Raw genomic sequence first — 27390 nt, 5'->3', positions numbered from 1 at the left:
AAATATTCTTTTTCTGAACATAAACGTGTCCATATGTTGCCTTGACATAGGGTTGCTATTCTCAAATCATTTTTAACAAACATGAATATATTTCCTTGAAACTATCACTGTATTATTAATGTATGTATATTGTTATCATAAAGCTCTGACATTAAAACTGTACGCATGAAGATCCGGGATAGAATAGGTCTTCAGCAACCCATGCTTGCCGTAAAAGGCGACTATGCTTGTTGTAAGAGGCAACTAATGGGATCGGGTGGTCAGGCTCGATGACTTGATGCATGTCAATCGTATCCCAATTGCATGGATTGATGCTCATGATATCAATCACTTGATTGTCTAGTCCAGACTCAATTATTTACAGACCGCCATCATATAGCTGGAATATAGCTGACTGTGGCGTTAAACATCATATCAACCAACCATTGAAACTGACGTTGTTGACCTACAGTGAACATCACACACTGAAACCTCAACTTCAAATGTGATATCCGTTGTTGTCCTCAGAATTAAATCTTGGATGAACTTGGCCCAATTTGACCTGATTCTGTAGAATGTACCTGCATCACCCTGTCAAAGTATGGGAGGAACGTGTTTAAGTATCAGTTTGTCTGGACTTTTCCTCCTCCAGTTATTGACAATATATGCGACTCAACATTTGCCAAGAACCAAAACAGTCACCTTCAGTCAAAGGTGTGGTCCTAAGCAAATGTTGAGTTTTATAATCTTGGTTACTGTGTGTTCCATGACAGCAATATTTACTACCCTAATAAGCCATAGACTCTATTTTCCTTTTTAACAAGGAAGTTGAAGAACAAGTTTGTGAAAAATTGTGTAGGGAAGTTACATCTGATTGATTTGCTTCAACTTACATAGATATAACCATGCCTGTAATCCTACCCTCCACGACACCAAACACCCCTTCCCCATTCACCAACCGTCCCCCTCCCCCCTTCCTCCACCCTTCCTCCACCCTTCCTCCACCCTTCCTCCACCCTTCCTTCACCACTTCTCCACCCCTTCCCCCAGACCTTCACCCCCTGTCCCCCTCCACCATCCGTGCCCCTCACCCCTTTCTCCACCCCTTCTCCACACATCCCCCACACTTTCACCCACCCCTTCCCCCACCGTCCACCTCCACCAACCGTCCACCTCCGCCCTTCCTCCGCCCTTCCTCCACCTTTCCTCCACCCCTTCCCCCACCGTCCACCTCCACCAACCGTCCCCCTCCACCTTTCCTCCACCCCTTCCCCCACCCCTTCCCCCACCGTCCCCCTCCGCCCTTCCTCCACCCCTTCCCCCACCCCTTCCCCCACCGTCCCCCTCCGCCCTTCCTCCACCCCTTCCCCCACCGTCCACCTCCACCAACCGTCCCCCTCCGCCCTTCCTCCACCCCTTCCCCCACCCCTTCTCCCACCGTCCACCTCCACCAACCGTCCACCTCCCCCTTCCTCCACCTTTCTGCCACCCCTTCCCCCACCCCTTCCCCCACCGTCCACCTCCACCATCCGTCCCCCTCCACCTTTCCTCCACCCCTCCTCCACCCCTTCCCCCACCGTCCACCTCCACCAACCGTCCCCCTCCACCTTTCCTCCACCCCTTCCCTCACCCCTTCCCCCACCCCTTCCTCCACCGTCCACCTCCTCCAACCGTCCCCCTCCGCCCTTCCTCCACCCCTTCCCCCACCGTCCACCTCCACCAACCGTCCCTCTCCGCCCTTCCGCCACCCCTTCCCCCACCCCTTCCCCCACCGTCCACCTCCAACAACCGTCCCCCTCCGCCCTTCCTCCAACCCCTTCCCCCACCCCTTCCCCCACCGTCCACCTCCAACAACCGTCCCCCTACGCCCTTCCTCCACCCCTTCCCCCACCCCTTCCCCCACCGTCCACCTCCACCTACCGTCCCCCTCCCCCCTTCCTCCACCCCTTCCCCCACCCCTTCCTCCACCCCTTCCTCCACCCCTTCCCCCACCGTCCACCTCCACCTACCGTCCCCCTCCGCCCTTCCTCCACCCCTTCCCCCACCCCTTCCTCCACCCCTTCCTCCACCCCTTCCCCCACCGTCCACCTCCACCTACCGTCCCCCTCCGCCCTTCCTCCACCTTTTCTCCACCCCTTCCCCACCCCTTCTCCCACCGTCCACCTCCACCAACCGTCCCCCTCCGCCCTTCCTCCACCTTTTCGCCACCCCTTCCCCCACCGTCCACCTCCACCAACCGTCCCCCACCCCTTCCCCCACCGTCCACCTCCACCTTCACCCACACCTTCTCCCTTATGTATCAGTATGAAAATGTGGGGTAATGCAATAACAGACGAGAAGTTCAATCAGTCTTGATACCAACAATTATGAGGAATCTGCCACTGACTCAATTCCTCTGTATTCTTCAGCAATGTGTTGTTATGCATAAATTTCAGTTTCCTTTTGACAAGGGCAAAACTCTTCATCGGAAACTTCAAAGTCAAAATTAATGTAATTGCATATTTCCTCATAGGCTTTCATTTTGTTAAGAATATCCGAGAAAAGGGCAGTTCTTTTCCACTGTTGTAGCAGCTGTTACCGGTAATTAAGATGGAGTTAGATATTTCCTTGCCTCCTGTCGTTGAATTCTCCTGTCACTCAATCATTATTCACAAGTGGCCTCTGTGATGTTTTGAATGATTTTGAATTAAATTAATTGAGATATGATGACGATTATGGATTTGGTTTTATGCGGTTGACTGAATTGACAGCTTCAGAGCGTGATGATAATGGCTGTTCCCTCCTCCTGAGGTAGATCGGCGCCAGACTCGTAATCAACAAGTGGGAGATAATTGAATATAAGAACTCCAACACCGGATTTAACTTATTTGTCATCATCTTTGATCATCAGTAATTGGTGACAATTGTTGAAAATTGTAGGTTCATTACTTCAGCTACTGCTAATGATTTCTTCTTCCTGTGCAATTTGTCATAAAGCGTAATTTGCTGTGGAGCTTGCAGTATTCTGTTTTCCTGTGTTTTGGGCCATCAGTTGATTGTGCTCAGAATTATTTTCAGGAATCAGTAGTTGGAATAGAAATACTATTTTACTGCCAACTGGATGGATGTGAGACCTGACTTTTTGTCTTTGTGTCATGACAATATGGATAGTTGATCAGCAAGTGCTGTACTTAACCAGACTCCATTATATACTACTATAAAAAGAGTTAAAAAGCACCTGATTTTTTCATATGACTATAGTTAATTTGTCATGGTTTGTGGGTATTGCAACACACAGCCTTCCAATTATGGGTGTTCTACTTCTTTTGAACAGCATATACTGGCAGCAATAATATATATTCATCCTTTCATCTAAAAATGTTCGGGACCATAAATATTTTTTGGGGATATTTTTTGTCTTCATAAAAATATCCCCAAAAATATTAGTGATCCCTAACTTCTTTGTTCAGTATAGTTTTAGTATTTCTAACTGCCGCTTAAAACAACATTCACTCACTTACCTTTAACAAACACCTGAGTGTATTTTTCAGCAAAACTTGTCACGATATGGTTGTAATATTGCCGATGTGACGTTAAACTTTGACTCACTCACTCACTTATCGGCGATATTTGAACTTTGATATTTTTCTTGGTGAAATCAGATAATCAAAGACCGGATCTCCAGTCAACTGAGACGGTCCCAGAAGTTGTGGAATACAGTTCCTGGTGCTACAGCCATCCTCCCAGAGTATGCCGATGTCATGCAGTCCTTCCCCTTCTACTACCGCCACCTAGGGCTCACCCCCAGAACTAAATTCACTGCTGTAATATATGCAACCTCCCCTGTGATGTCTGCAACTGCCTCTCCGCTCTTCAAGCTGTTGCGGAATGTTGCAAGGTCCACATATATACAAAAGGTACGTTGTACAAGGGTTTTCATTAGCTTGCCAAAAAGGTCAAAATTAATCATCATTACAAAGTAAAAATGGCCTCATTGTTGAATCAAACGTATTCATTATTAAAATATGTGTATCTATAATTTCTTTAATGCAAGTGTGCAATTTATCTCAACATTTGTTTTCATTTACTATATATCTGTTACCCATTCTTGGTATCCCACCAGAACCGCCTCCATGGTCTAGTGGTTGAGCGTCAACCCGGAGAGCGGAAGGTCTGGGGTTTGAACCCCAGCCACGTCATACCAAAAGACGTTAAAAGATGGTACTTGTTGTTACCCTGTCTGGCGCTTGGCATAAAGGGGCTAAAACAAGGACTGGTCAGCGCGGAGTTGGTATTCTGTGTCTGAGTGGGGTATCATGTAAAACGGTGATATATTATCTTACTGAAGTGACACCAAACCCAACTCAATCACCAATTCTTCATGAGCATGTGAACTTGAAACAGGCACTGTTGCCCTGTCAGTCCTATGCCTCCATTATGGAGATAATGGAATGCCTTCGCTCCTACTCAAGGGCCTTCACACGCTTGAATAGTTAGGCCTTCAATTTTTAGGACTTGAATCCCGGTTCGCCACGATTATGTTTCTAGGTTTTTTAGCACCATACCCGTGCTCGTGGGTTTCACCGAAGTGGTAAACGTCTGAAACCTGCATCACTTTGGGCTTTCCTCCCACATTAAGCTGACACGCCGTGATATAACTGGAATACTGTTAAAAGCTGCGTTAGACCCAACTCACTCACACTATGCCCACATGTGTTTAAAGTGTGTACAGTATTAGTTTGCCGATCATCAGAAAATTGGCACATGTTTGTATAATAATTATTTGATTATGTAAAAGATTTGATTTCAGTGCAATAAATTTTGATGTATTTTTTCATAACAGACAGTCTATAAGATAAACTTAATGTTCAGAGAAATATTTGGCATGTTTTGCAAAAACTGCCGAGTAAGTGATATTTGCTTCATGCCTCTCGTCTGCAGCTTCTTGTTCTGCACCTGTGCATGATGGGAATTACCCATCATGTTTTCCCGGGAAAACTGTGTCTATTCCTCCGCAACTTAATACACTTAAGTTTGGTTGTTTTTATGATCCTTGCCTCCAACACTCCTGCTAACCTGGCACCATTACGTCGATGACCCACACCCAAATGCACAGTCAACCACAGCCACTCTTCCTCATATATCCCCATTGCTGCTGTCTCCTGCCACGGCTGGAATATTGCTGAAAGCGGAAGAAAACCAACTCAGTCACTCTTAATTCTACCTTGACACTGAAAACCATGATATGAATGGAATACTGTTCAAAGCAGCATTAAACCCAATTCACTCACCATGACACTGAAGGATATTGATTCTGATTGGTCAAAATACCAATAAGATCAGGTGTTTAATTTCATTAGATACCTGTAGAAGTGAATAGGCTAAGAGTCATAACAACTCAAACAGCGATTATGCTTGTCATAAGAGGCCACTAATGGGGGTGGTCACGCTCACTGACTTAGTTGATGCATGTCATCATATCCCAATTGCATAGATCAATGCTCATGTCAATCACTGGCCCTGTGAAGATTCCAGGTTTGAACTGGTCTTCAGCAACCCATGCATGTAGTGAGAGGTGATGTAATGGATTGGGTGGTCTGTCTCACTGACTTGGTTGATAACATGTCATCATTTCCCATGTCAGTTGCTGGATTGTCTGGTCAAGACTCGATTGTTTATAGGCTTCCATCATATGGGTGGAATATTGCTGAGTGCTGTGTTCAACAACAAACAAACAAACAAACGTCAACCACTGGAACTGACTGGTTATTTGCAGGACACACTATGTGTGGGAATACTGGTGCCTGTGACATGAAAAAACAAGGCCGGACATAATCAGTCCTCATTAAAAGGACCAGTTTGAGTCAGAAGAGCTTCTTCACAACCCAGTGTTGTGTTTTTACTTGAAATACAATATCAATTGTTCATCAAGATGTTTTTCAACTGACGGGATTAGAATGGAGACAGTAACTGTGATTCCTTCTCTCCGGAACATTTAATTTATTTCTATAAAAATCACCGCAGTGTCCTATTTCAGACTCTTAAGCTCTTTTACTACATCTCTCTTGACAGCATGATCATAAGAGGAAACCATTTGAAAAAATCTGGAATTGAAATTACAGGATTATTCTGATTGAACTTTTCACAATGGGGCTATTTATTTGCAGGTTGATTATCAGACTATCTGCCATTATTCTCCAGACTCCTTGGCTGTCAGAATTGAGTCATCAGTGGTGTTAATGTCAAACACATGCTGCAAAATAAAATTCTGCTATAGTTGGCAGATTTACCGGATGTCGGATGTTTCGTTAGTGAAACACATTTGTGTGGTATTTAAATGAAGGGCCACGCACCGTGGGGGTGGCAAGATAGGTAGTTGGTAGTAGCCGTCATCTGACTGTTGTCGTGGTTGTCAGGGGTATGCTTTAGTGTGTAATTTGTAGATTGATAGGCGACATTGGAAGGTGGGTTTAGTTGGTAGGGGCAAGTAGGTGGGGCTGGCTGTTTGGTCGGGGCAAGTAGGGTGGGGCTGGTTTGTTGGTCGGGGCAAGTAGGGTGGGGCTGGTTGGTTGGTCGGGGCAAGTAGGGTGGGGCTGGTTGGTTGGTAGGGGCAGGTAGGTAGGGCTAGTTGGTTGGTAGGGGCAAGTAGGGTGGGGCTTGTTGGTTTGTAGGGGCAGGTAGGTGGGGCTGGTTGGTTGGTAGGGGCAAGTAGGTGGGGCTGGTTGGTTGGTAGGGGCAAGTAGGTGGGGCTAGTTGGTTGGTAGGGGCAAGTAGGTGGGGCTGGTTGGTTGCAAGGGGCAAGTAGGTGGTGCTGGTTGGTTGGTAGGGGCAAGTAGGTTGGGCTGGTTGGTTGCAAAGGGCAAGTAGGTGGTGCTGGTTGGTTGGTAGGGGCAAGTAGGTGGGGCTGGTTGGTTGTAAGGGGCAAGTAGGTGGTGCTGGTTGGTTGTAAGGGGCAAGTAGGTGGGGCTGGTTGGTTGTAAGGGGCTGGTTGGTTGGTAGGCGCAGGTAGGTGGGGCTAATTGGTTGTTAGTGGCAAGTAGGTGGGGCTGGTTGGTTGCAAGGGGCAAGTAGGTAGTGCTGGATGGTTGGTAGGGGCAAGCAGGTGGGGTTAGTTGGTTGGTAGGGGCAAGGAGGTGGGGTTAGTTGGTAGGGGCAGGTAGGTGGTGTTGATTGGTTGGTAGGGCCTAGTAGGTAGGGTTAGTTGGTTGGTAGGGGCAAGTAGATAGGGCTGGTTGGTTAGTAGGGGCAAGTAGGTGGGGCTGGTTGGTTGGTAGGGACAGGTAGATGGGGCTGGCTGGTTGCAAGCGGCATGTAGGCTGGGGCTGGTTGGTTGGTAGGGGCAAGTAGGTGGGGCTGGCTGGTTGAAAGGGGCAAGCAGGTGGGGCTGGATGGTTGGTAGGGGCAAGTAGGTGGGATTAATTGTTGGTAGGGGCAGGTAGGTAGGGTTAGTTTCTAAATGGGGCTGGTTTCTAGGTGGGGTTGATTTGTAGGTGGGTTTAGCTGGTTGATATGGACAGGTAGGTAGGGAGGGATCAAATGGTGGATAGTGATTCAGGGATCAATCATGGATTGGAGGTTACATGGATAGAGTCGGATGTGTTGTTCTTGAGAAACGTAACTGTACCTCCAGATAGGGTAACATTAACACTACACTAGGAAGGATTAGTAGGGGCTGTGAGGTAGCAAGGCGAAGTAGCAGATCTTGGATATGGGGGTTTGCAACAAACACTTTAAGATGCTATTGGCTTTTTGCATCAAGTCCTATGGGTTTTTTTTATCGCTGTTGCCTGTGATATTTTCAAGGAAGGGCCAAATATTATATTTATTTGCTTTAGAGATGATTCAAACTCTTTGTAAATAACTCTCCAAGAAGGAGGCCCTCAGCACCAACATGCACTTGATTAACGAGTTAGAAAAACAGATTGCGAGTGGGCTGACTTACTGTTTTCCTGTCTGAAACACAAAGGTCTGGGCTAGACACACCATACTTTCTGCCACTGTGTACACCCCACACAATAATTCATAAACAACCATGGCGAATTCGTCTCCCAGAATTGTGTGTCCGTCTTCATTATAGTCATGGCCAGCCATCTATTGTTTTCTACAGTTGTTGTACTAACTTTGAAGTGACGCTGTAGTTTGCGTGACATAGCGTTCATATTTTCTGTATTGTTTGCCGCAACCTGTCGCACGTGTGTGTTGTTTATACTCCCCAGGTTATTGTGCTGTGGCATTGTGACATACCACCCCCTCCATCACACAGGTGGCCGGCAGACCTGGGAGTCCCTGTCCTAGTCAAGACTAGGAACATTAAGGTATGGTAGCCCACCAGGGGCACAATCTGTTAAAGTGATGTTCAGGGATACTCAGTGGGTTTGTTCTTAGTCACCAATACAGGCTGTCCAGTGAACTTAAGGCATGTCATGTCCATCCATCAGCCGTCTCTGTTGGGGCGTCCACTTTTGACGTCTGATGAAAAAATGGATGAGCTTGAAACTTCAGAATGATGGCTGATATATTCTGCTCAAAAGAAGTTAAGGAACACCTGATTCAGTTGTTCTTTAACTTCTTTTGAGTGGTATTGGGACTCTAATTTTTTCATGGTGTTGAAATCAATTTTTTTTTTTTTTAAATAACAAATTTTGAATAATGTTAATAACCTGTTTTTCTGACTCCCCAAAGGTTCAGAGATCTGAAATAGTGATATTATGTGAAGCAACACAAAGGGATTCAGCATTGCCAGAACATAGAAAGCACCCCATGTTTTGTAGATTGTGAAAAAGAACAGGGAGTTGAAACCTTGGGAAGGTGTGTTAGACCATAATGTGGATCTGTTCATTGCATGGAATTGACAAATTTAGTTGGGTTTTTTAATTTAGAAAATATTTGACAATTGCTGAAACTGTTTAAGCATCATCTTCTCAGAAGTTTCAGATCATATTTTGGTAGGTTATTTATACTATGGGCTCAGAAGCTCTTTTTCTTAAAATTCAGTGGTCAAGATTTAATGATTAAAATATTGATAGAAGTTTCTCATAGGATCCATGATCTGCTCTCAGTTTTGGCCTTGTTGACAATATTGAAAAAATTTCATCTTAGAAACTGCTTTTTTCCATGGACTATTCAGGTCATGTTGAGTGTACCTGGTGAACAACAGGTCCTTGGCTTATATTTTCTCATACAATTAACTATAATGTGCATATTTTCTCCAAGCAAGGAGCATGAAAGTATGGCTATCCAGCAGGGACATAACCTGAAAACACAGACTAGGATCTTTTAAGATAATATCAGTGTATGGAAGATGGCCTTTTTAAAAAAAGAAAATTGTTAGGTACTTATTTTTGGCCCAAATGATGCATGCGAGGCTTTGATGTCTTGCAGGTGAATTTGTCCTAACTGGTAAAGAAATATTTTGTGATTGTCAAGATTATGATGCATCTATAGAACTCTGGTAATGAGAGTACTTAATGCTGAATAAACCTGGAACGTGTTTAGGGGACACAGCAGGTGTGTAATCAGAATTGATGCAAAAAAACTTATTATCCAAAACAAAAATGTCTGTTTATTTTGAGAAAATGTTATATACCGGAACAAATCATACTGCTTCTCAGCAGGCCCTGGATCTGAGGGTGGTGTATCGCTATGTCATAAGTGTGTGGCATTTTCTCAGTAAATGGAATGAGATATTCTTGTAGGCAGTTGAGGTGTGAATATGTCTATGCTAGAGGGGGGCACGGGTGGCCCAGTCATCAGAGCCCTGCAATTTTGCTGTGCAGAGTTGCGTCCCTTGGGCACACCAGAAACCTATGATAATGATTGTTCGCTCTATCCTCTCTTTAGGTTTGTCAGCACCATACCCATGCTCATGGGTTTCACCAAAGTGGTAAATGTCTGAGACCTGCATCACTTTGGGTTTCTTCCCACAGTTTTCCGACATGCGTGATTTAACTGGAATACTGTTCAAAGAAGCGTTAAAGTCCACATTCATTCTATGTTAGAATGAGTTCCAACCAACAACATTCTCAATTTTACGAAGACTTCTAGGATACCCAAAAATGCGATATTCCGGTTTGTCATTACACACGACTAACTACATTGTTATACAGTTGAAACATGAAAGTATGGATTCCCATAAGGGACATATTTTGTCTGCATCAGTAATAGAGATACTTCTTGAATTTGTATAGCCACACGAAGGGGCAGTCTTGATCACCAGACTGGAGATTGTGGTACAGTTGTAATTGATAATGACACTGTGGAGATGGGTAAAATACTCCCGAGGATGGGTTCTTGATGCAACCAAGGGCCTTTAAGAGTTTGTGTTGATCGTTTGGTGTTCTCAGTAACATATAAGAACAGTCAGAGAATATCTGTTTGATGGGCATTTAGAAGTTTGCAAAATTTTATGTGTTTATTTTTGTGATGGTGGTTATGGATGATGCACTTCTCACTAGTGATAAATGTCATTGAAAGACTTGATAAATGAACTGTTCAGGTCACAATTTTGTATGGAGACTAGATATTTTTCAGGTGCAGCTGCAAAAGCAGCAGTCTGGAAACATGAGCCTACATGGTTTTTTTTAGAAAAAATAATAATTTTGCAGCAATGTGTTTATCGTGGCTGATAAAAACTTTTTTTCAACAACCAGAAGCATAATTTCTTTTTGTAAACTTTTTTCCGGGACAATGTATTTCTTCGATAAAATCCCAGGATGCAAAGAAGCAGAGTAGGACTCGTCAAATAACTATTACCTTGAGCCAGTTACAAAATATGTCATTAGGTAATCAGTTTCGGTTTTGGTATTTCAATGTGAGGATGTCACTTTGTAAACAAAAACAGGGCAGTGGGGTAGTCTAGTGGTTAGAGCGTTCGCTCGTCACCCCAAAGATCCAGGTTTGATTCCCCACATGTGTACTATGTGTGAAGCCCATTTCTGGTGTCCCCTGCCGTGATATTGCTGAAATATTGCTAAACCATACTCACTCACTTTAAACAAAAACAAATGTACTTCATCAGACTTTTAAAGCACTACAATTTAGAAGAAAATTACCAATGTTGAGCCTTTTTCAAGGTGTATCTATGATGTGATGTTAACAGCAGATTTTGTTTCCTTTATTGCAGACTATTAGCTCTAGATTTCATCCTTATAAAGAAATAGAAACAGACGCCGTGTTTAGTCTGGATGAAGATGCATTGCTCACAACAGATGAGGTAGGTGGATTAGGATGATTGTGTGTCGTTATGCTCAGATATGACATAATGGATTTTGTATCATCATATCTGGAGGGGCGGTCGGGTAGCCTAGTGGTTAAAGCGTTCGCTCGCCACGCCGAACATCTGGGTTCGATTCCCAACATGGGTACAATGTGTGAAGCCCATTTCTGGTGTCCCCCGCCGTGATATTGCTGTAATATTGCTAAAAGCGGCATTAAACCATACTCACTCACTCATATCTGGATATGACCTGGTTGATTGTGTCATATATGGATATGACCTGGTTGATTGTGTCATATTCGGATATTATCTGGTTGATTGTGTCATATTCGGATATGACCTGGTTGATTGTGTCATATTCCGGATATGACCTGGTTGATTGTGTCATATTCGGACATGACCTAGTTGATTCTGTGTCATGATACTCGGATATCATCTGGTTGAGATGTGTGTCGCATACTTGAATATGTCTTGGTTGATTGTTTGTCATCATGTCTAGATGTTTGTGTGTCGTCATACTTAGACATTACCTTGTTGATTGTGTGGTATCATATTCGGACAGTACGTAACGTTTGTCATTCCTTCAACCACCAACTTGTTTATTTTCTGGTTGATGGTATATAGCTTAAATATTGGTGACTGGGGTCATTTACTCACCTAATCACTGTACAAATAGGATTTTAGGGGGTTTTTTTGTTTTACGCCGCTCTCGGCAATATTCCAGCTACATGTATATGACGGCGGTCTGTAAATAATCTAGTCTGGACCAGACATGAGCATCAATCCACCCAATTGGGATACGATGACATGCATGAACCAAGTCAGCGAGCCTGACAACCCGATCTCGTTAGTCGCCTCTTACGACAAGCATAGTTGCCTTTTACGGCACGCATGTGTTGCTGAAGACCTGTTCTTCCCCGGATCTTCGTGGGTCTGTACAAATAGTACATGTATTCATATGCTTTTTTCCAAAGGATATCCTATTAACTCCAACTGATCTGTGTTCATGTTTGCAAATCGTACAGACTGACCACCTCTGTTGTTATTTTAACACATTGTCTCACTGACAATATTTGCCACATGTGCTGATGCTGTATCTAAATGATATGTGTTTGTTTAGATTGACTTCGCATTTAGTGTGTGGCAAGAATTCCCAGAGAGGATTGTTGGGTACCCAGCCAGGAACCACTATTGGGATGACAGCAAGAATAGGTGGAGCTACACCTCCAAGTGGGCCAATGAGTATTCCATGGTGCTGACTGGGGCCACTGTTTACCATAGGTAGGTGGAGGATAAATAGAAGTGTACCATAGGTAGGTGGTGGATAAACACTGGTGGTTACAGTGTACCATAGGTAGGTGGAGGATAAGCAGTACAGTGTACTATAGGTAGGTGGAGGATAAGCAGTACAGTGTACCATAGGTAGGTGGAGGATGAGCAGTACAGTGTACCATAGGTAGGTGGAGGATAAGCAGTACAGTGTACTATAGGTAGGTGGAGGATAAGCAGTACAGTGTACCATAGGTAGGTGGAGGATGAGCAGTACAGTGTACCATAGGTAGGTGGAGGATAAGCAGTACAGTGTACCATAGGTAGGTGGAGGATGAGCAGTACAGTGTACCATAGGTAGGTGGAGGATAAGCAGTACAGTGTACTATAGGTAGGTGGAGGATAAGCAGTACAGTGTACCATAGGTAGGTGGGGATAAACAGTATTGTACCATAGGTAGGTGGGGATAAACAGTATTGTACCACAGGTAGGTGGGGATCAACTGTATTGTACCATAGGTAGGAGGAGGATAAACAGTACAGTGAAACATAGGAAGGTGGGGATAAACAGTAGTGTACCATAGGTAGGTGGAGGATAAACAGTACAGTGTACTATAGGTAGGTGGAGGATGAGCAGTACAGTGTACTATAGGTAGGTGGAGGATAAGCAGTACAGTGTACCATAGGTAGGTGGAGGATGAGCAGTACAGTGTACTATAGGTAGGTGGAGGATGAGCAGTACAGTGTACTATAGGTAGGTGGAGGATAAGCAGTACAGTGTACTATAGGTAGGTGGAGGATAAGCAGTACAGTGTACCATAGGTAGGTGGAGGATGAGCAGTACAGTGTACTATAGGTAGGTGGAGGATAAGCAGTACAGTGTACCATAGGTAGGTGGGGATAAACAGTATTGTACCATAGGTAGGTGGGGATAAACAGTATTGTACCACAGGTAGGTGGGGATAAACAGTATTGTACCATAGGTAGGTGGGGATAAACTGTATTGTACCATAGGTAGGAGGAGGATAAACAGTACAGTGAAACATAGGAAGGTGGGGATAAACAGTAGTGTACCATAGGTAGGTGGAGGATAAACAGTACTTTGAAACATAGGTAGGTAGAGGATAAGCAGTACAGTGTACCATAGGTAGATGGGGATAAACAGTACAGTCTACCATAGGTAGGTGGGGATAAATGCTGGTGGTTACAGTGTAGCATAGGTAAGTGGAGGATAAACAGTACAGTGTACCATAGGTAGGTAGAGGATAAGCAGTACAGTGTACCATAGGTAGGTAGGGATAAACAGTATTGTACCATAGGTAGGCGGAGGATAAGCAGTACAGTGTACCATAGGTAGGTGGGGGATAAATGCTAGTGGTTACAGTGTACCATAGGTAAATGTAGGATAAACTGTTCAGTGTACCATAGGTAGGTGGAGGATAAACACTGGTGGTTACAGTGTACCATAGGTAAATGTAGGATAAGCATTACAATAAACTATATGTAGATGTGGGATAAATAGTTGTGGTTACAGTATGCCATATGTAGGTGGGGATGAACACTGGTTACAGTATACCGAGGTGGGGGATAAACACTGGTGGTTACAGTACAGTATGGTGTAGAGGGCTTTGGGATGGGCTGAAGAGGCTTGTTCTGTCACATCTCTACAAAAGATAGTAAATTATATGTTAACAATCCATCATACGTTCTTAACTCTGCCAGTTGTTACTTGATCAAACTGAGAAAAAATCCTTGGTGGAAACACTGAAACAATTAATTTGAAAGCAAGATGGGCCTTGGATGTCTGGCAGTGTAATAGGATGCCTTGTCCGTGCATTGTGCTTTGTTTTGGAAGTAGATGAAACACTTGAACAATGGGTAATAAAGAACAATGTTAGCACAATGTCAGATTACACCCAGATAATTACCTGTTGAAGAATGTTAAAACTCTTTCAAGTTTGAAAATGATATATTACAAACAAGTGCATAATCTTTTTATGACAATTAGAATATGTGTATTTATGCTTGTGTCGAATTACAGCTAATGATGTTGTGACTTTCATATTCTTGATTCACAACTAGCATCTGACTTTGAGAAATTTCTGACAGCATGGATGGTTGCTTGACAGTCTCACACACACACATAGTCACACATTCACACACATTCACAGAGTCACACATTCACACACACACACTCATTCACACACACACTCAGTCACACATTCACACACACACACTCACATTCACACTCACATTCACACACACACTCACATGCTCACACACTCAGTCACATGCTCACACACTCACAGTCACACACTTACATGATCACACACTCAGTCACACACTCACATGCTCACACACTTACATGCTCACACACTCACATGCTTGCACACTCACAGTCACACACTTACACACTCAGTCACACACTCACACACTTACATGCTCACACACTCATGCTCACACACTCACAGTCACACACTTACACACTCAGTCACACACTCACAGACTCACACACACACACTCAGTCACACACTCCAAGTCACACACTTACATGCTCACACCCTCACAGTCACACACTTACATGTTTACACACTCACAGTCACACACTCACACACTTACATGCTCACACCCTCACACACTTACATGTTTACACACTCACAGTCACACACTCACATGCTCACACACTCACAGTCACACACTTACATGTTTACACACTCAGTCAAACACTCACATGCTCACACACTCACAGTCACACACTTACATGTTTACACACTCACAGTCACACACTTACATGCTCACACACTCACAGTCACACACTCACATGCTCACACACTCACATGCTCACACACTCACATGCTCACACTCACACACTCACATGCTCACAGAGTCACACACTCACACAGTCCGCACATGAGTTTGGAGAGCTGAGGTCAGTGGTTTGATCCGCATTTGCGTCTCCCGAGAAGACATGATAAGATGGTAAAACAAAACTTATCGGTACGGAGTCAGTATACGGTGTCTGAGTGGGGTATTCATGTTAAACTTCAGCATAATATATTCTGTTGACTAGCACTAAAAAGCCAGCATTAGTCCAGAGGAGCACAAGCAGCCACAGACACCATACAGATCCTGAAACAAATATACCCAATACAGCCCATGCAAGTCTATAATAGGTGACAGTCTAGATTACGGCTGTATCAGGATGAAGAGTCTCTGGGCTCCTTTTTATTATGTTTTGTAAGGATAATTTAACAACTATTTTTTTCTGTGAAATTTGATCATTTCAGAGACTAGATGTTAGTCTACCATACAAACACACACACATACATGCACGTCATAAGAAAATGTTGAATGCGACATTAAGTGCCATTTCACCTCCCAGACTTTACCATATGTATACACAGAAATCAGGCTTGTTCTTATATTGTTCCTGGTTATTATTCACATGATTAGACGGGCAGTGGGGTAGCCTAGTGGTTAAAGCTTTCCCTTGTCACGCTGAAGACCCGGGTTCGATTCCCGACATGGGTACAATGTGTGAAGCCCATTTCTGGTGTCCCCCACCGTGATATTGCTGGAATATTGCTAGAAGCGGCAGAAAACCATACTCAATCACAAAATTAGGGACAAACTCGTGAACTTTGGTTGGTTTCACTGTTGTCTTGGACCTATCACATCCATTAAAAACACAGAAAATAATTTAGGTGAAATATATTTCATTTTTGACATGATTATTTTAATATTTTCAAAATTATTTTTTAACCAAATAACCCAGTAAATATTTTATTTTGATTCAGCACTTCAGACAAATTTGTTTGACAAAAAAATAGAGCAGCATTTTGGTAACAGTATGTCCTGTATGAACACTAGCGTCTCTGCCTTTAGTCTCGTCCTCACACTCTGTGGGTGTCCTCGTTGTGCTTCCTTTAGTTCTGAGCAGGGTGGTCTAGATTAAATCATGCCACTATTGATGAAACAAAACTATTGATGGACGGCTCTCTGCCTCACTGTCTCATGCCCTGTGCTCCATATGTTGAGGCGTCAGCTGAAGAAATATTTTACCCACCCACAAATCTGTGATGTAGATGTGACAGCAGATTATTTGTCATGACCTGAAAATGGCCCAAACATGACAAAGTCATACCAGTACAGCCAGTCTGCCATTTCCTTTGATCAACTCGTACCATCTGGAGGGAACATGAATCCAATTTGTAGACGGTGCTAACCTGTTAGGAGCCTGGATAGGTGATACTGCCCTATTGGCCCTGTTAGGAGCTCAGATAGGGTACTGCCCTAGTTGGCCCTGTTAGGAGCTCAGAAAGGGGATACGGCCCTAGTTGGCCCTGTTGGGAGCTCAGATAGGCCATACTGCCCTAGTTGACCCTGTTAGGAGCTCAGATAGGGGATACTTTCCTATTGATCCTGTTAGGAGCACAAATAAGGGATACTGCCCTAGCTGACCCTGTTAGGGACTCAGATAGGGAATAATGACCTATCGACCCAGTTTGGAGCTCAGCTGGGGGATACTGACCTACTGACCATGTTAGGAGCTCAGATAAAGGGGGATACTGCCCTATTGACCCTGTTAGGAGCTCTGATAGGTGATACTGCCCTGGCTTGATGTTCACCATGATACACCTGGCTTGATATACACCACGATACACCTGGCTTGAAATACACCACGATACACCTGGCTTGATATACACCACGATACACCTGGCTTGATATACACCACGATACACCTGACTTGATGTACACCACGATACACCTGGCTTGATATACACCGTGATACAGCGGGCTTGATATACACCATGATACACCTGGCTTGATATACACCATGATACAGCTGGCTTGATGTACACCATGATACACCTGGCTTGATATACACCATGATACACCTGGCTTGATATACACCATGATACACCTGGCTTGATATACACCATGATACACCTGGCTTGATATACACCATGATACACCTGGCTTGATATACACCAGGATACACCTGACTTGATGTACACCACGATACACCTGACTTGATATACACCAGGATACACCTGACTTGATGTACACCACGATACACCTGGCTTGATATACACCAGGATATCTTCCTGACAATACAATCATGCAAAAATGGCTTTGATTGAGTAAGGACAATTCCACCCATGCCAATTGTACTTTGGGGTTATACAATAAGCAATTCATTAACTCCTGCAGCTTCTGTAAGTCAGACAAGTCTAAATACAGGTTTGAGTTAAGCACACAACATTGAGTTTGATGATGCATCGAACATCTTGAAGATGATGAGCACAGTCTCACGTTGGTTCAGCAGCAGGATGCAGGCTGTTCGCGATGCTAGATGGGTTTAACATGCCTGATCTAGGAAACGTGTCTGTTATGAGTATGACAGTGTTATTTATACTAGGTCACTGCATGTTGTTTGCGAGTTATTGGATTCAGAAGTCGCTTCATCAAAACGCTTTTTTTAGCCAAAGGTCAACCCATTGGCTCTCCCTTTGGGCCTGCTTCTTGTCAGGAATGGGTATTTCATGAGATGTGTGTTTATTGAGGACTAGATGTGAGAAGTGTGCTGGGCTGATGTTAGTACATGTCTTCTTGATAGGTTGCCCAGAGGGGATGTAAGCAGACATATGGGTTATCAGGGTTAGGAAGTCTCATGAAGTCTCAGTGCGGAACATTCTGCGTTGATGTCATAACTAATCCATCATATCCTGAGAGGTTAACAGGATCTGCTTTAAAGAATTTTTTGTTGTTGTCGTTTTGTTTGTTGTTTAATGCCGCACTCAGCAATATTTCAGCCATATGGCGGCATTCTATGTTTAATCCAGGCTGGACCTGACAATCCAGTGATTGACATATATATATATAACTATCAATCTACACAGTTGGGATACAATGACATGTTATCAACCAAATAACGGAGCCTTACCACCTGATCCATTTTGTTGGTTTTTACAAGTATGGGTTGCTGGGGATCTATTCTAAGGTAGAATTCTCATAGATCAGTTCAAGGAATGGTTGAGGATAGCCAGGTGGTTGAGAACGGGTTTGAGGAAGGGAGGGGGGGTGTTCTGGTCCTGACTTTACAGGCTGCCATTATCTTGCTGAGTGTTACTCTCACTTACGCACGCACGCACGCACGCACGCACGTACGTTTGGTTGGGTAATCATTAACAGCCAGGTTGATATACATCACAAATTTTAACCCCCAAACAATGTGGATTTTGACTGGTTATAATGAAAGATACAAGGACTACCGCCAATTCGACCCACGTTAATGACCTCTTGCCAATGTTTTTTGTCTACGCTGACAATGATCTGAAAATGTGTTATGCTTTCAGTTACTACAACTTCCTGTACACCAACCTACTGAGCAGTGTGTTGATAAAAACAGTCGACCAGGCCGCCAACTGTGAAGACATCCTTCTCAACTTTCTAGTCAGCCATGTTACCAAACTTCCCCCCATCAAGGTCACCCAAAGAAAACAATACAAGGAGGCTATGCTGGGGGCAGTCAACACCAGCAAGACGTCCCCGTGGACGGACCAGTTTCATTTTCTACAGAGAGAACTTTGTGTGGACACTTTTGCCAGTGTTTTTGGCTACATGCCACTTGTGCGATCAAAGAGTCGGATGGACCCCTTACTTTTTAAAGATCCTGTGTCAAATTTGAGGAAAAAATATCGTCAGATTGAGCTTGTATGACCTCAGGTGTGCTTAGTGAATCTGCAGAACGTGATGTCAGTTTGTCTGTCCAGCTGTGTGTGTGAGAGAGAGAGTGAGAGAGAGAGAGAGACAAGTATGAGCTGTCAACAGCCTGCTTTTGTATGGAAGGGTGTGTTACAAGCAGGTACTGCTCAAATAGTCAAGTTGCAAGTCAATATACTTACGCGTTTCTCAAACTACCTGTAGATACATTTCTAAATTTGAGACTATTATTCAAAGTTTGAGAATATATAGGGACCGGTCATTTGTAGAGCTATCTAAACTTGTGAATTTCTATCCTTAATCTCCTTTAAGCCCATCCCCACTGTTTAGGCAACCTGGATATTACTCCAAACTCTATTGTCCTCCATGTTGTCAGTGAAGTAGTCTGTAAAATAAATCTGAAAATAAGCCTAATTCATTAATAAAATAAATCATAAAATAAATATATTATTATGACAATATTTCAAGAGTATAAAACCGTGTTTTTGAAAGACATGCAAGACCTGTTGGTTTATTACTTCCTTCCCATAAAGTTGTCACGTTTTATGATATATGTAACGTTAATTCTTTCTGACCTCCCACAATGAAATACTGGTTCCTCTATTCAGTGAAAAAGGTTACTTTTTAGCGATTTATGTCATTAACCCTATGTTATTAAGTAACATCTCCCTTCAGTAAATGTTATGTTTTCATTGTTCTTTGTGTGAAGTGTTTGAGTGTGTGATTGGTGTGTTTTGGGAACCTGACGTTTTATGAGAGAAATTTATATTATGTGTATGAAGCAAGCTATATATTATACTGATAATGCTGAGTCATGTATGACGGATGTTTGTGTGGAAATATGAACACATATAGGCTTTCCATTTATGCCTTAACATTATGATGTAACAGTTTTAACACTTTTAAGTTTTAACAAATATTTAAACAATGTAACAGTTCATCTCTGCACGTTTTAGTTGTGTTATGATGTGATAATTTAAATTCTATTTCAGTAGATGAAAACGCATACTTCTATTTTATTTGACATGCTATGTTCAGATCAGATTTTTTTGACAGCTATGAAACTGTAGCCTTTCTCTTAATCTGTCATGAAAATTTTATGTGTTAATTTATTTTTTATCACCAGAAGATTTTCATCTCCATCTTGACATCAAATAACGATATTTTACTGACTGCGACAAATGCTAATCTTCCTGAGCAGAGCAAAATGGTTTTCCAATCAAAAGAAGGCAGTGCAAAGTTATTTTCATATTAAGGCGAAAAAGAAATGTACTGCTTTTCAGGTGATTAATTTTTAAATATTGGTGCTTGCGAGTGGAATATGTTTTGGAGGCTTTAGTGTCAAAAAGTGTGATATCAGATTGGCATTCTTCTTGTGTAATGTGGTCAAGGGGAGGTAACTCTGTATATGTGATAATCATGGACATAAAATCCTTTCAAACATTTCTTTTTTTCTAATTGAGTTTAATCTGATTCATAAAAAATATATATATAATCATCAGGAAGTTTGAATTTTTATATTCATGCTCATTGTTAAAGGTGTTCAAGGATTTTGAAAGATTTCAGTAATTATTTCCCAAACATGGGGTAAGGTATAACTTTGTCAATCAAAACCCAAACTTCATTTATTCAGTGATCACATACTGTTTATACTTATTGGAACAATCATTACTTTATATGAATCAAATTTTGATACTTTGAGTAAAGTTATTTCTTTTGTTAATGCATTTTCTGTGCTAAAATTCCATTCAAGATGCAAACAAAATAAAATGGCCATTATTGACTTACAATCTTTTTAAAAAAAATTCAATAAAATTGGTGACATTTATGCTCATTGCAGCAATTACAAATGTACTTAATAAAAAAGACTCTTCATTCCCACATCACCAAACTCACTTAATATTAATTCTTCCTGAACAACTAGGAATTTTTTTTGAAAATGTTTCAAAGATTATTTATATTTGGAAGATTTTGGACTTTAAAATAGATAGTGATTTCAACACAGAAACATTAATACGAAAGTAGTTTATGTGGGGTCTGAATAGGTACAAAATATATTTTCACTGTATTTCCTATTTATAGGCGCCATTGTTATTGTATTTGGATGAATGCCACTCCATGTTGAATGATGAAATCAATTTAGGAGCAGGTTTGTTTAATTTGCTCGTCTGTATTAATTCAACGGTGCTGCCTTCAAGAATGTCAGATTCAACATGATCTCACTGATTGGCCATGACATCATCGTGGATGAAGTCGAAACTGGGACTTCATTACCATCGTGATCAGTTTTACATTTTAACAGTAAGGGTAGATTTTACCGAATTTTACTCGGTGGTAATCTTAGTGCTGACAGTAAAATATTGTAGTGCTGATGCTTCTTTCACCATCTGAAAATAAGTTTATTTTTTAATTTTTATTTTTTTAATTCAGTTTTTAACTTCCTGGTTTTCTTATGAACATTAATCAGTTGTTTTATCTATAAGAATGGTGTCATCCCTGGATGTATTTATTTGTCATATTCTGAACCTACATGGTTAAGATTTGTTAAAACGTTTATGTAAATATTATTACTTGTATGTCGCGATTGTTGTACATTCAGTATTTATATAACACAGGGCATTTATTCCCATTAAGAATGTTATGGCCAATACATATATAGGTTTTAATCGGTTATTTATTGGATGATTCTCCAGTACTGTTTTCCATGTAGTTCCCCACATCCTGCTTTGTCAAACCTCCAATCACTATACATGGAACAATCGGGTCTAACCAATCAGAACGTCCCTTACAACACATCAAGGAAGTTGTGTAACAGCAAATTTTGCATGTGTGACATTACCAGTCATTGACAAATCGGTCAATTGTTTTCAAAGTATTATAAGAACAATTTTACAACATTAAACTTCTGGGCCTTATTTCCCCAAATTGTCTTAGGACTATGATTCTTGCAATTCCTCTGCCTTATCAAAGTCTTGTGCATTTTATAGCACTTTGGTAAGAATTTTTAATCAGTTTTAATCTTCAGTTAACAAATTTCAGTGACTGGCACCAAAAGCCACAATCCAAAAATGAAAATATTATAATGTTATTTCTATTTATTTGTTGGCCTCGAAAAAATATATTAAGCCCTCATGTATTTCCATATCATGATATTATATACAACAGTATTGATTGAAATTTCAATAAAACTCATAGGATACATTACAAAAATATATCCAGATATCGTTATCGTTGGACACCTTTCATAACCTGATAGTATGATAATGATTGCGTACTTCAGTTCGGATTTGTTGCCTGGTATTTCTGGTGTAAGTGCTCACGATGAGCAGCTGATAATGTTTTTTGATATGGGAAAGAACATCGTGTCAGTGTTGAAACTTGAGTTTATTAAAAATGTAAGTAAATTTTGGGAGTCATGCGATCCCGTGCGCTATTACAGAGTTAGTGCTATTTTAAAGGGCGCAATAGGGAAGGAACACTGAATTGGGAATAAAAAATTAAAAAATTCCAATATATGATATTCATGATATGGAAGCACAATCTGCCAGTAATATCTATTTCACTTGCAATTTATGACGTTATGAGAAGATTTGAAATACAAATTTCTTAGATTTTTCGTTCCCATTGTGTCTGTAGGGTGTGGTTGGAGGTTTGGCATGCTCTTTCCCGGTTTGTGCATGTGAGGAACTTCATGCACTATTTAGTAAGGGTTTCAAGGACGAGGGACATTCAGATGGGGATAAATGTCATTTTATTGAACAAATTAAGCACAGAGGAAATGAGGGTGACCCACAAGCATTGCTGGTCATTGTATGTTTAGAGCTTTATCGTAACATATACCTCATTGAGATATTGATAATCACATCAGCATTGAGTTTTCAAATAATTTGAACACCTCATAGTTATGCAATTGTTAAAGTGTAAATTATTTCAGGATATTACAAGTGTGATACGGCTATTCTCAAATATCTTTATTAAGAGTGATAAAGAGTTCTTTTACATGTAATTCCAAAAATTTATTTATTGAAAATCTTAAATTTATCAGAGTACAAAACTATTGACATATATCTCGTAAATATGTTTGTTTATTCTTGCACAATTGAAGCAAGACCTGTTTCAATAAACTGATGCTTTTAAATTAGTATATGTTTAGAAATGGTATGTAAGTACATTAATACAAATCAGTGTGCTTTGAGTTGAAAGATTCTTTTGAAGCTTAGCTCTGTAAAATGCAAGACAAAATACACAGTAACTATATGGAATCATTCCAGATTGCCACAAGTTAATTACTCGCTTGTTGCCTTCCTTCAAATTTTGTTCCAATTTGGACTGGTTCCAGTTTAGTGATTAAGTTATCTCCCTTGTCCACCAGACAAGCAGCACAACACCAGACAATAAAGGACCCTTACTTCAGGTGGAGTTAACATTGTTTCCTGAGTCAATACATAAATATCAAATGTAACAAATGTTCAGCTCAGAATTAATCTCATGGACTCAAACCATAAGATGTGCCGTGTCTTCGCATGAACAGATTTGACACACAAATAATTAGTTTGTTGTAGGCTAATGGCTTGTTAAGGTGGGTGACTTGTTATTTCAAATGTATAGGGGAACATTTCAATTCTAAAACACAAATCATGATTGAAATAAAATGTCCAAAACGATACAGAATTGACAATTCATTAATGCATAGAGGTCTCAGTTTGGTTGAAAATGTTTAAGAAAAAGGAGAAATTGGTATTACTTTATATATATATATGAGAATGTAATATGATACCCTCAATTCCTACTATAACATATGGTTGATATTGGAAAATGCTAATGTATCTAGAGGCAATATTTTTGTATTTAATACAGGTATTTATTAATGCAAGATTGTTTGATGTAACGTCTTTACACAGTTGCAGCATAACACTGTGGTCACTATTGCAGTCGAATAGACATCACACCGACTGAGCTTTTCATTGACCAATATTTAGCATGGAAATAACTGTAAATATTTTGTATTAAATAAAGCAACTCTTCAGTCAGCATTTAGTGATGTACGAACTGAACAAGGTCAAAGGTTAACTTGATTATGATGTTGGTGAAGTTTGATAAGAGGAATATTAAGTGGACTTATATGGGATAATGATTTTGTTCAATTTTTTTTTTGTCGGACCATCTCACTAGACAATCTTCAATGGCGAGTTTTCAGTTGCGTATCAGATTACAAACATTTAGAGATAGTTTTGCGTGTATGGGCTTTTCTGTTCTATCAATTATTGGTGCACAAGTCTGTTGTTCACCCATTTTATATCAGATTTTGCCTGTTCAGCAACTTTACACAATGGGCTAGTCCTGTTGGCCTGACACCAATACTGTGCACCAAGTGTTGATACTGTACGGGGGCCCCTGGGTCAAGGTCATGTTGATGTAAATATAGGTAGTGATGGCGGAGAGGATGCATAAAGTATGTGTGTCAATATCTTGTGTATATAAATAAATAAACATTTGTACATGCTTCAATAAACTGTATATTACAATATGAATTCAGTCTTGTCTTATCCTTTTTGACTGTTTCACTCATATACACATGGAAACTGGTGCTTCACACTGATTGGCTAGTTCATGCCAATTGTTTTTATGCCAATTGTTCCATATTCCATTGAAAGCAGTAACATATTGCATCATACCAACATACTGTTGCAAACAATGGAACATGACATCATCCACTGGTCATTGCATCACAGATGGTTTCATAGGTGTACTTTTGTAAATATAACAACGTCAAAGCTAGAGAATAACCATATATAGTCTTGATTTTCCAACAAAACAGATTCTATGGGGTGTGAAAGGCAAAATAGTGGTAAAAAGTTATATGAATGGATGATAACAGATGTTCATATAGATCACACCTTAGTTGTATTCAATGGGAACACATGCCTAAAGTGTCCTTTGATTCTTCAATTGTCAGTTGTGCTTGTGGGATTCATCTAGTTTTAATTGTCTTGGCCAGTGCCATGTTTGGCTTTCCTCACACATTACGCTCACTTACATAAATCAAAATCAAGATAATCTCGCCAACCTTCACATAAGGGAGAGAATTCTGATCATGATATATAATCATTAATCAGTCACTATTCATACATTCATGCAAATGTTAGCTTGTGAAACATGTCCCGGACATAGACGCCACTCCAGCAGCCACCTTCCCAAGGCAAGGGAGTAAACTGACTATAAAAGTCCTGTTTCCACCGGTGCCGAACTTTTTAAGCTGGAATTTCGTTGCTCGATTGTGGCACCACCAGTTGCGTTTATGAGTTATGTCCCTTCTACGTCTCTCCCGCTGACCAATCACATTTAACCTCTCATATAACTTACATTTGCAACAAAATTCAAGACGATCTGAGTGATACTCAATGTGTTTGTAATAAAATTGGTCCTGCCTCGCGAAGTACATCAAATAATTTGAGCACACTGATTAAAAACATGAAAAGATAAGGAACACATCTGACGAAGGCCAGTTGGTGGAAGACATGCTCCGTAAATCCCGCAATCGACCAAAAACTGCACGTCAGTCGCCATGTTGTTTATGAACCGAACGTTGATTTCGATACGCGATTTTGATAGGACTATGCATAAACTCGTTAGTGTCGGTCCAACCAAAATATAACTCCATAAATCCAGCCCAGTTCGGCATGGGTGGAAACTGGACTTATAATGTCATTTCCTGTTAGATTAACTTGGGAATGAAGATGTATATGATACAGGCTAAAACGGCACCTCAGCAAAACGGCACCAATTTTTCGGGCGAAAACGGCACCTCATTAGGCGAAAACGGCTACCAATTGTCGGGCGAAAACGGCACTTCTATTTTTAATAACGATAAGAACGATTTATGTGGTAGTATATATGCTTTATGTGAATGTATTTTCATGTGAGTTTAATTTCATGTATTTCAGTACCAAGGTTAAAAAAATAATAAGGTGACGATTTCTCGGTGACGTTTTTGCTGAGGTGCCGTCTCCACTATCTGCCAAGAAAACAGACATTTGTATGTCTCCTTCACTTCCCGTCCTCCATCCATCCAGATAAATATAATTGAGCCATTTTAATGAATACACGGGGCAGATTTTGGTTGGAGTTAGAGCACATTAACCTGTGAAGCATAGGCTATGTAGTAAAAATTCAGTACTGTTTTTAGATATCATTATGACACACACACCCATAAATGGTTGCTCCCTTACCTTAGATTCATCTGAGACCGTAACGGTGAGCTGAGAACTAGGGTAGCAGCAGTTTCCTGTATCCCCTCTTCCGTTCATCGTTTAAGTGGCAGTCAGTTGTGATACATAGATTAAACTGACGTAAAATGATGAACGGAAGGGATACAGTAAGCGCATCAACATTGCAGCCAAAGTTTCATTTTTCATGACAGGAACTTTTTTTGCTGTTTCAGATGGAGTGTGCAAAAGTTTCTAAGCTTACTAATTGAGACTTTTTTAATTCTCAGTACGAGTGAGATCAAGCTTACTTTATCTTGTATAGCAGCCTGTGGAGTCACAGCCCTCATGGCCCCAGTTCTACCATACATCACAGGTATTGCTTAAAGTAAAGTTTCATAGGAATATTATTTGCTAAAAGAACCTGTTGTTACATATACAAGTGACGAAGCACAACAGGAGCCAGGAATCATCTTCAAATAAGTGTTGCTACCCTGCATCATGGCACAAATTCAAATACTAAACTGCATCGTTGGAAAATTCAAATACTCTCTGGAACTTGATATCAGGAAGTCTACTGAAACACACATTGTGACAATGTGTTGGTATACGATAGGGTCCATGGTATATCAAGCAAATCAGCTTTATGACTTTAATGTGAAATTCCAATATTTGACACAATGTGTGGTGAATGTTGAAATTTATGACCAGCTTGAGAGCAGAAATTAGTGTCAGATGTAAAATGCTGACAAGAATCATCGAGTAAGGACAGGCACATTACCGACCATTTGAATCGAAATAATAGTGGCGCTTAATACATATATTTTATGGTCTCTTCTATTAATTTAACTATTTGAGTTATCCACGGAGTTATCCTTCATCGCGCGTGTAAATATACATGAAGAATAGTTACAACCAATCACAAACCGAACAGTATTTATTGCGAAGTTCACAATCAATCGGAACGTTCTTATGATACCTTCTCTCGCTGTCGAAAAATCATATAGTCTCGTAAATC

At 41.1% G+C, this 27390-nt stretch overlaps 1 protein-coding gene across 1 annotated transcript in view; it reads left to right on the top strand.

The window, feature by feature from the left end:
• LOC139475282 (exostosin-1b-like) overlaps positions 1–22287 on the top strand; it is a 143035-nt gene extending 120748 nt beyond the window's left edge. Inside the window, exons 5-9 of the mRNA XM_071258517.1 lie at positions 3621–3875; positions 8175–8273; positions 11081–11170; positions 12294–12454; positions 18801–22287. Coding sequence (XP_071114618.1) covers positions 3621–3875; positions 8175–8273; positions 11081–11170; positions 12294–12454; positions 18801–19164 — 969 coding nt within the window. The 3' untranslated portion in view covers positions 19165–22287. The remainder of the gene's footprint in view (positions 1–3620; positions 3876–8174; positions 8274–11080; positions 11171–12293; positions 12455–18800) is intronic.
• The last annotated feature ends 5103 nt before the right edge of the window (positions 22288–27390 follow it).

The sequence above is a fragment of the Haliotis cracherodii genome, unplaced genomic scaffold, assembly GCF_022045235.1.
Source record: "Haliotis cracherodii isolate W230 unplaced genomic scaffold, xgHalCrac1.p SCAF_1, whole genome shotgun sequence".
Taxonomy (NCBI): domain Eukaryota; kingdom Metazoa; phylum Mollusca; class Gastropoda; order Lepetellida; family Haliotidae; genus Haliotis; species Haliotis cracherodii.
Note: the sequence above shows the minus strand (reverse complement) of the source record. Positions and strands in the feature narration are given on the sequence as shown.